This window comes from Haliotis rubra, unplaced genomic scaffold (assembly GCF_003918875.1).
Source record: "Haliotis rubra isolate DU_JTF1 unplaced genomic scaffold, ASM391887v1 Scf160, whole genome shotgun sequence".
NCBI lineage: Eukaryota > Metazoa > Mollusca > Gastropoda > Lepetellida > Haliotidae > Haliotis > Haliotis rubra.
The window spans coordinates 1,759,806-1,771,286 of record NW_025765559.1 but is presented as its reverse complement, the minus strand read 5'-3'; the positions used below and the strand labels follow the sequence as shown (position 1 = coordinate 1,771,286).

The 11,481-nt window shown below is 40.5% G+C and overlaps 1 protein-coding gene across 1 annotated transcript; it reads right to left on the bottom strand.

Annotated features, from left to right (window-relative positions):
• Positions 1–663: 663 nt before the first annotated feature.
• Positions 664–2,983, bottom strand: LOC124271446 (tripartite motif-containing protein 45-like). The gene is made up of 2 exons (XM_046706596.1): positions 2,908–2,983; positions 664–1,980 (listed from the first exon to the last, which is right to left on the bottom strand). The coding sequence occupies exon 2, from the start codon at positions 1,974–1,976 to the stop codon at positions 825–827; it is 1,152 nt and encodes a 383-aa protein (XP_046562552.1). The 5' UTR covers positions 1,977–1,980; positions 2,908–2,983; the 3' UTR covers positions 664–824.
• Between the last annotated feature and the right edge of the window lie 8,498 nt (positions 2,984–11,481).

Here is an 11,481-nt window from a genome sequence, read left to right as displayed (position 1 = left end):
TTGTGGCTCTAAGAATTGTCCTGTTTTGGTTTCTTGAATTACCAGTTTCCATCCAAGTGGTAAGGGTTGGTTCCGTCATTTAAAATCATTTTGGGAGTGACAAAATACAGCATATTGTTATTGGTTGACATAAAAAGCAACATTCGTGCCAAGTGTGATTTGTCGTGAATTATTGGAAGAGGTGAATTACTGAACATCGGTGAACCATCTTTATTCTATGAACAGGAAGTCTGTTGGAACGGTACAGTCTATTATCTGACCTAGTCTAAATGGGTAAATACTGGTCAGACTGTAGGACATCGTCAGACAGTGCCTTGTATGGTGATATCATGACTCCTGTTATATTAGTCACCACCTCCTGATATAGCATGGAGTTACATCCACATATAGTGCCCAGGTAGCCATATAGCTGCAGTAGGTGCACCAGTCATCACCTCCTGATACAGCATGGAGTTACATCCACATATAGTGCCCAGGTAGCCATATAGCTGCAGAAGGTGCACCAGTCATCACCTCCTGATATAGCATGGAGTTACATCCACATATAGTGCCCAGGTAGCCATATAGCTGCAGAAGGTGCACCAGTCATCACCTCCTGATATAGCATGGAGTTACATCCACATATAGTGCCCAGGTAGCCATATATAGCTGCAGAAGGTGCACCAGTCATCACCTCCTGATATAGCATGGAGTTACATCCACATATAGTGCCCAGGTAGCCATATAGCTGCAGAAGGTGCACCAGTCAGATTTGATAACGTAATCTTCAGTAATCATGTAATGACGACTCGTCAGTCAGGAACGCGTAAGGTGAAGGTCTGTGGCTACTTCTGTACTGTTGTAGTTATCTCACACAGATTACCAATTGAGGTCATGACTTCAGTCAGCAATGTTCTTCCGAAAACAACCTTCTTCTCCTGAAATGGAACTGTGGTTGGTTCACTCGCCACTTGGATCATTCGTGCGGTAAGTAGCTTATCTATGTTGAGGAATTCCGCAGGTGAGCATAGGTTCTTCACGCGATCACTGAAGTCTATGACCTCTTGTCGCCTTCTCTCGGTTGCCCGCAGCTGCTCCTGAACGCCCTTCACTTCTCTCAGATAGTCGTTCTTGATTGTGTTGGTGGCGTTCACCAGCACCGCTTTTCTTGCAAGGACCTTGTCTTCAAGGTGGGAGAAGAGAACGTGAATATCACTCTCAATATTCCGCTTCGACTCTTTAACCCTTTCCTTGTGCGAGTTAAGTCGGGCCTCCAGGTCATCCATTCTGCTGATGTTTTCAGCGAGCAGGACATTGCGTTTCATGATGTCCTTTCGAACTGCACCATACAGACACCATATTGGACCCAAGTTGTGGCCGTTGTGGTCTGTTGTGGCGCAGGTGCTACACAGGGCAACCTTACACGTCTTGGAACAGCAGAACAGATGTTGCCTAAGTCCATGTTGCGGACAAAGCTTGTCCTCCTTCAGTACCTCGTGTTTCGTGTCAGAAAGCTCTGACAAACACCTCAACTCGTGGGTTATGGTTGCAGCAAATTTGGCATGGTAGGACATGCATGTGTCACACATGTTGCATCTGCAGTCCAGACAGCGATACGTCGCTGTACCGTCATGGGGGCAGTCATCGCACTTCAGCCCACCAAGGTCCTTCGTCTCCTCAATCTCCAACACCTTCATGATGGCGTAGTCCAGAGGCGCAGCTTCATGTGAGATAGGACTCCGGCAGACGGGACACGCAATACCGGGTGATTCATGGGAGAATAGCGTTGTCTTCAAGCAATCGGAACACACCGAGTGTAGGCAGCCCAACAACCGTGGTGTTTGGTTTCGTAGGTCGAACATCTTCCGACATGATGGGCAGTGCATCTCGACAGGTTCACTGGATGCTGTTGACACGGGTTGCTTCAGGAATGTAATGGAAGTTTCATTGTCGGATCCTCGTGCAAGATTGTCATGTGCATCTGCGCTAGCCGCCATTCCGCTGAAAATAGATACGTAGATGTGTTTAGAACTAATAGTAGCAGTCATAATAGTCTGTTTACAGACCCGGAAATAAATGTATCAAATACAGCCCATGTAAGTCTATAATATCTGGCTCGTCTGAAAATGAAGATAGTCTCTAGGTTCATAGGCCCCATATTTACAATCACAGACTCGATGTTGGTGCATAATCTCAGTATTAGTATTAGTATTATTATGTCTACAGATTAAAAATAGTATGCAGCACAGAGGGTTCGTAAGGCTCATCATCAGCTCAGGGCCCTTGCCCCCTGTACACGCAACCCATACAGCGAATGGGACTTCTTCCAGGGAACACTGCCTAGTCGAACCCCCCCAAGAACTTTCCGGAGAATATGTAGACTCCCCAACACTGTAGCCTTCTGCATTACCCAGAGTGTCAGAAGGGCTGTGCTCCCAATGGCGAACCCGGACACTCTCCTGACATGCGCCAAGAGATCAGGAGGTACCAAACCAAGGGCACCGAGAACAATGGGGAACCTGACGGCAGTGTAATTGTGATGCAAACGAGACATTTCAAAGGCGAGATCCCACATTTAGCATGCTTTTCCTTAAGCCTGACAACCACGTTGCTGTCAAAAGGGACAGAAAATTCAATGATATGAATACATACCTTGGCTTTATCAATTATTATTATTAGTAGTAGTAGTAGTATTGGTGGCTATGATGGTGTGGTGGTGTTGGTTGTAGTGGTAGAACTATTAATGTCAGCACATTGTTCAATCGGTACATGTGAAGACATCGGGGAAGCCTCACTCACTCACTCACTCACTCACTCACTCACTCACTCACTCAATACATGCATACAGTACAATACAGCATAAGATAGGTGAACGAAATAAATGGAAGATATAATTATATAAATTTCCAAACGATATAAATCTCTTACCTTACCTCAGAAAGTGAGAATAATTCACCAAGCTCCGCCGACCACCAACTCCGGTTGCCTGTGGGCGTATCCGTTATTATCCGTTGATAACGAAATGTGACATGTGACATCATATCATTCAGATTACCTCGGTTATTTCCGTCAACATGACCTTCGCAGAACTTTAAAAAGCCAGCTGCTGCCCAAAGCGATAAGCGAGCTACGTCTGCCGTAACGGGATTGAAGTTCCAATCGTCTTAAAGCTACAATCACTTTAGGATATGACGTCCGCTGATGGCCATTATATGCCTTATCACAGACGTCATCAAAGTTCAGTCATTAAGCATTATTGACAAATGTAAGCATGAAATTACTTATCTCTACATTCAGCATATTCAAGTATGAGCATCCATTATTCTATCCACGCAAATGGGATGCGATGTCATGAAATGGTGACGGACTCTCATCATCTGATGGATTCATAGTCGCCTCTTCAGACAAGTGTGTTTGCTTGGGACCTGGCCCTGATTTTCAAAACAAACTTAAGTTTTACTCAAATTTCAAACTCAGTTTGACAATTTGAAACAGCTGAATTTTTTAACTCAACTGCATTTTAAAAATAAAAAGGCCCAAACAACTTAAGTAATCTATCCGACAAACTCAACTTTTCTACTATGTTGGAGATTAATATCGATTTCCGTTCATTCTGGGAAATGCATTGTCCTGCTTTTTCTCAATTTTGAGTAAAAACTCTAACTTAAGCCAAAACTCAGACTTAAGTTTGTTTCGAGAAATCAGGGCCTGGGCGCCGTTTCAATAAAGTTATAGTAAAGCTACGACTGTCGTACCTCCTATACTGTAACATAGACTTACGACAGTCGTAGCGCTACGATAGCGTTGTGGAAAGGGACCCTGTTCAGAACGTCAGGGTTGACGGGCACCTGAACCGAATGTAACAGTCACCAGGGGCGTAGCTACCATATAGAAAAAAGCCCGGGCTTACACATAATTGTTGCTAAAAAGGTTGGGCAAGCCCTCAATACAATCTAAATATAAAGATTTACAACCAACCTTACATAAAATGGCTTGCTGCGCGCCTGGTCACGTAAACTGTGGCTATTATCTGCTATGATTTCAAATCGGACTTAGATATCTGACAAAACTTTATCAGAGGTTTTTGGCATCCAAAAAGGTTGTTATCTCAAAGAGCCTTGATCGTGTTTACGAGTCAGTTACTGTATACCGATCCCCTTATAACTGAACCCAGAGTGGACTAGAATCTTGTTCTTGGGAAGTATCGGTCTGGCAGGCTGTTGTCCTTTAATCAACACGGTTATCGGGACAAAAATCTGTTCTTTTAAAATATATATTTTCACTTTGCAAAATGGCATGAAAATCATCTAAAAGATTATATGTATGTATATATTGCATGTTTTGATACCTTCGTATCAGTGCCTTTCCGGTACAAACCTACCTGGTGGTTACGAAAAGATACGAGTCATGCCGATTGACACACTACCGAGTGATATACGTCTACAAACGTGACGTCACAGCTGTCTGCCTGCACACATCACATCTGCGTGCACACAGGATGTTTTTGTTAATACTCACTGATGTCGAGGAAATCAACCATCAGGAGGGCATACCATCATATTTTCGGCTGAAAATATCACACTGAACTTTCTGTTTGTTTGTTTGCTATTTTATTGCCGCACTTAGCAATATTCCAGCAATATTCCAGCTATATGGCTGCGGTCTGTAAATAATCGAGTCTGGACCAGACAATCAAGTGATCAACATCATGAGCATAGATCTACACATCTGAGATACGATGAAATGTGTCAACAATGTCAGCGAGCCTGACCACCCGTTCCCGTTAGTCGCCTCTTACGACAAGCATGGGTTACTGAAGACCTAATCCACCAGGGTGTTCACGGGTCCCTCTAACTTTCTGTGTGTGCCAGACTTAAGTTCGCTGTACTCCACGAATAGCTGTGATATTGCTGATGTGGCGTAAAGCAATAATCATTCATTCATTCTGTTACTCACAAATTAAGGAATAATTTACTGTTTTAAACATCGAGATAACACAAGACACGGAGGTATGCACGAAGGGGACTTTCAAGAACGACGGGGAACATTTCATAGCGTCTTTGAAAAGTGTATTTAGGTAATCAAAAAAATTCTTTAATGTGAAAAATCAATCAAGTCATATTTTAAGCCTGATCATGCACAGCACATTGACAGCACTCTGCATCTCATCACAGCAAGATCCAGCACTTCGTTCAATGACATGCTCTTCAAAAGAGGAAACACATGGGCCGAATTTTTTACTGCATGTAATGATGTAACCAAGATCACTTTAAAACAATATTGCATTTGTTATCTTCTACGTTTTGAAGAGTGTACGTTCACAGGTACATTAACGTTCCTTCCTTCCTTCAATCAATGGTACATTCAAAGGCATATTAACTTTCATCACAAAGCGATCCTGCACTTCATTCAATGGTATATTCAAAGACATATTAACTTTCATCACAAGGCGATCCTGCACTTCATTCAATGGTACATTCAAAGACATATTAACTTTCATCATCATGACCCTGCACTTCATTCAATGGTACATTCAAAGACATATTAACTTTTCATCACAAGGCGATCCTGCACCTCATTCAATGGTACATTCAAAGACATATTAACTTTCATCACAAGGCGACCCTGCACCTCATTCAATGGTACATTCAAAGACATATTAACTTTCATCACAAGGCGATCCTGCACTTCATTCAATGGTACATTCAAAGACATATTAACTTTCATCACAAGGCGATCTTGCACTTCATTCAATGGTACATTCAAAGACATATTAACTTTCATCACAAGGCGATCCTGCACCTCATTCAATGGTACATTCTAAAGACATATTAACTTTCATCACTGTAGGCGATCCTGCACTTCAATCATCATACATTCTAAAGACATATTAACTTTCATCACAAGGCGATCCTGCACCTCATTCAATGGTACATTCAAAGACATATTAACTTTCATCACAAGGCGATCCTGCACCTCATTCAATGGTACATTCAAAGACATATTAACTTTCATCACAAGGCGATCTTTCATGCATCCTCATTCAATGGTACATTCAAAGACATATTAACTTTCATCACAAGGCGATCCTGCACCTCATTCAATGGTACATTCAAAGACATATTAACTTTCTCACAGTCACAAGGACTCCTGTACTTCTATCCAGTAATGGTACATTCAAAGACATATTAACTTTCATCACAAGGCGACCCTGCACTTCATTCAATGGTACATTCAAAGACATATTAACTTTCATCACAAGGCGATCCTGCACTTTCATTCAATGGTACATTCAAAGACATATTAACTTTCATCACAAGGCGATCCTGCACTTCATTCAATGGTACATTCAAAGACATATTAACTTTCATCACAAGGCGATCCTGCACTTCATTCAATGGTACATTCAAAGACATATTAACTTTCATCACAAGGCGATCCTGCACCTCATTCAATGGTACATTCAAAGACATATTAACTTTCATCACAAGGCGATCCTGCACCTCATTCAATGGTACATTCAAAGACATATTAACTTTCATCACAAGGCGATCCTGCACTTCATTCAATGGTACATTCAAAGACATATTAACTTTCATCACAAGGCGATCCTGCACTTCATTCAATGGTACATTCAAAGACATATTAACTTTCATCACAAGGCGATCCTGCACTTCAATCAATGGTATATTCAAAGACATATTAACTTTCATCACAAGGCGATCCTGCACTTCATTCAATGGTGACATTCAAAGACATATTAACTTTCATCACAAGGCGATCCTGCACCTCATTCAATGGTACATTCAAAGACATATTAACTTTCATCACAAGGCGATCCTGCACTTCATTCAATGGTACATTCAAAGGCATATTAACTTTCATCACAGGCGATCCTGCACTTCAATCAATGGTACATTCAAAGACATATTAACTTTCATCACAAGGCGACCCTGCACTTCCTTCAATGGTACATTCAAAGGCATATTAACTTTCATCCCAAGGCGATCCTGCACTTCATTCAATGGTACATTCAAAGACATATTAACTTTTCATCACTAGGCGAGCTCTGCACTTCAATCAATGGTATATTCAAAGACATATTAACTTTCATCACAAGGTACATTCAAAGATCCTGCACTGCTACGTCCTGCACTTCATTCATGGTATATTCAAAGACATATTAACTTTCATCACAAGGCGATCCTGCACTTCATTCAATGGTATATCTTCAAAGACATATTAACTTTCATCACAAGGCGATCCTGCACTTCATTCAATGGTATATTCAAAGACAACTTATTAACTTTCACTCATGCAAGGCGATATCTGACATATCTTCATTCAATGGTGGCACATTCAAAGACATATTAACTTTCATCACAAGGCGACCCTGCACTATATTCAATGGTACATTCAAAGACATATTAACTTTCATCACAAGGCGATCCTGCACTTCATTCAATGGTACATTCAAAGACATATTAACTTTCATCACAAAGCGATCCTGCACTTCAATCAATGGTACATTCAAAGACATATTAACTTTCATCACAAGAGCGACTCCTGCACTTCATCCAATGGTACGATTCAAAGACATATTAACTTTCATCACAAGGCGACCCTGCACTATATTCAATGGTACATTCAAAGACATAACTAACTTTCATCACAAGGCGATCCTGCACTTCATTCAATGGTATATTCAAAGACATATTAACTTTTCATCACAAGGCGACCCCTGCACTATATTCAATGGGTACATTCAAAGACATATTAACTTTCATCACAAGGCGACCCTGCACTTCATTCAATGGTACATTCAAAGACATATTAACTTTCATCACAAGGCGACCCTGCACTATATTCAATGGTACATTCAAAGACATATTAACTTTCATCACAAGGCGATCCTGGCACTTCATTCTCTAATGGCATATTCAAAGACATATTAACTTTCATCACAAAGTTTCATCCTGCACCCTCATTCAATGGTACATTCAAAGACATATTAACTTTCATCACAAGGCGATCCTGCACTTCAATCAACGGTATATTCAAAGGCATATTAACTTTCATCACAAGGCGATCCTGCACTTCCCATTCAATGGTACATCTCAAAGGCATATTAACTTTCATCCCAAGGCGATCCTGCACTTCATTCAATGGCACATCAAAGACATATTAACTTTCATCACAAGGCGATCCTGCACTTCCTATTCAATGGTACATTCAAAGACATATTAACTTTCATCACAAGGCGATCCTGCACTCTCAATCAACGGTATATTCAAAGACATATTAACTTTCATCACACAGGCCCTGCACTTCCTCAATGGTGGTATTCAAAGGTATATTAACTTTCATCATACATGATCCTGCACTTCATTCAATGGTACATTCAAAGACATATTAACTTTCATCACTAGGCGATCGTCCACTTCATTCAATGGTACATTCAAAGACATATTAACTTTCATCACTAGGCGATCCTGCACTTCATTCAATGGGGTATATTCCCAAAGACATATTAACTTTCATCACCAAGGCGATCCTGCACTTCATTCAATGGTACATTCAAAGACATATTAACTTTCATCACTAAGGATCCCTGCACTTCATTCAATGGGTACATTCAAAGACATATTAACTTTCATCACAAGGCGATCCTGCACTTCATTCAATGGTATATTCAAAGACATATTAACTTTCATCACAAGGCGATCCTGCACTTCATTCAATGGGTACATTCAAAGACATATTAACTTTCATCACAAGGCGATCCTCTTCATTCAATGGTATATTCAAAGACATATTAACTTTCATCACATAGGATCCTGCACTTCATCTCAATGGTACATTCAAAGACATATTAACTTTCATCACAAGGCGATCCTTGCACTTCATTCAATGGTATATTCAAAGACATATTAACTTTCACGCAAGGCGATCCTGCACTTCATTCAATGGTACATTCAAAGACATATTAACTTTCATCACAAGGCGATCCTGCACTTCATTCAATGGTAAGTGCATCTAAAGACATATTAACTTTCATCACAAGGATCCTGCACTTCATTCAATGGTACATTCAAAGACATATTAACTTTCATCACAAGGCGATCCTGCACTCATTCAATGGTACATTCAAAGACATATTAACTTTCATCACAAGGCGATCCTGCACTTCAATCAATGGTACATTCAAAGACATATTAACTTTCATCACAAGGCGATCCTGCACTCCTGCACTTCATTCAATGGTACATTCAAAAAGACATATTAACTTTCATCACAAGGGCGATCCTGCACTCAATCCATTTCAGGTACATCTAAAGACATATTAACTTTCATCGCACAGGCGATCCTGCACCTAATTCAATGGTATATTTACAGGCACGTCGTCTTTTGGGGTGAGTGATTATCCGATTTTTCTCCCAGCAATATCACATCGGCGGACACCAGAAATTGATACCTCTACACATGCAGGGGAACCGAACCTGGTCCTCCATGGGACGTCCGGACAAGGCTCCCCATCAGATTTGACTGTAGGTTCTATGGAAAGTAATCAGAAGGAATGGGTGGTTGGTCATTGAATTTATTTCCTGTTTTACGTGCCCCGGATTCGGGTATGCATTCATGCTTTCGCTCACTGGTCTTTCCATTAAACACATGCCGTCAAGATCAATGCGAACATGTGGTGCTTGGTGATTGTCCCAATTAATTTCTCATGTTCTGCAATTAATCATTTGATGTTTTGTAGACAAGTCCATTGCAATAGTGTTCTGGGTTGTATTTGGATGCTTCTGTACTTGTCCAGGATTTCGATATTTTTGTTTAACTATATAATATAAGCATTCATAAAATAGATTATTTTCCATGTGCTGCTTAAAGCTGTTTGAAATGTTCTTTTGCATTCTTTTCCACTATTTATGTTGCATTTGTACCTATATGTACCCATGTACTTTTTGGGCTGGTGGCCTCTAATACTTAAATAAACACTTGAAACTTGAATCTTGGAATATCTTTTTTTCATATCAATAAAAATATATTCATAACTCATCTTACATTTGTCTACGTGGATAACTTTAGGCATTTCTGATCTGCTCGGACACGCCAGCTGTAGACCTGGCATAAATGAGCGTTTGTTTCCCAGTTTCCACCTATATCGACAGCTTGGTCATTTGGAAATACACAGATGATGTACACAACCCAATGACGTATTTACTATCGGTGATCAAGAGATGCGAGGTGCATGATTAGCTCGTTCCAGTAAATAATTCAACAGACGCGCATTGAAACGCATACACCTCAGTTCTGCATTATTAGGACTTTAGGCTTATCCCAAGACAAACGTGGAACTAATTAACTGATTACTAGATCAACAGCGCCCTGCAACACGGCACTGTATGGTACACAGCATGTATTAAGCACAGGAACTGTATGGTAATAATCTATATTTAGTTAGAGGCGAACTCTTGTGCACTGTGGACTCCTCATCCGTCTTTCTATTCTCAGCTTCTGTGATGTTTGTTTCTCGACATGCAACATGGCCCTAGCTGCACTGATGAGGGTAACAATGTGGACTCTCGTACTGGTTTTTTCTATGCGTTTAGACCTCTGATCAATCTTTGTTCATTATAATATTGTCACCTTTTAGTCTTGTGCCGTATCCTGACAGGATACCCCAGGTGTCTAAGGTGACAATTCACGGGAAGAGATTAGTACTACCGGGAATCGCTGCTTGTGCTTTCGAATCTCGAATTCGCTGTGGCCTTGATCAGCAGTGTGCCACAGTAAGGCTACATCCGCAATTAATAACGCTTATTTGGTCGTTGTCGGCACGGGTACTAGATGTGTACCCCAGGTACGTTTCTGTATACAGAAATGTACCTAAACAAAGTCAAAATACGCTCACTCACTCACTCACTATTAATGGTCTTTTTTATGATATAGCTTATTGCCTTGTCCCCATGTTGTATTTCTATTTAAATATTAATTGTCTTTTGATTCTGAAAAATGAAAAATATTAAGTATTTGAATAACATTAAAATAATCTTTGCCCGTTTCGTGAATTTGTTTTCAGAAGCGGAAAACTGGTTGTTTTCATGCCATAGGTTTCTACTTCCTCCGGAATTCTGCAATACTGATGGATTGAATGATTTCTCTATTTGACCATTATCAAAACGATATCAAACCATCGAAATACCTAACGTTTGCTTAACATCTTGGCTCATACATATTTGTCTAGTTTTGCAATCTGCGCAGACATCCCTATTTGAAAGCAATTAAACTTGCGCAAGGAGGGGTGCATCGATTGGTCTTCATAGGGATACCTTCTTCTTGCATAAATGTCGTATCCCCCAGATAGGTGTGACAAATGAGAAAGTCCAGCATGTCACAAATTGTTTTTTGTTCAGAAAAAACTGGATGAATTATGCTTTATTTTAAATAAATTGTCTCTTTGAACTTTGTTTCACGTGGATCAAGGAATGCAGCTTG

Coding starts and splice junctions, on each gene's coding strand:
- LOC124271446 (XM_046706596.1), bottom strand. CDS start 1,976: ATGGCGGCTAGCGCAGATGCACATGACAATCTTGCACGAGGATCCGAC.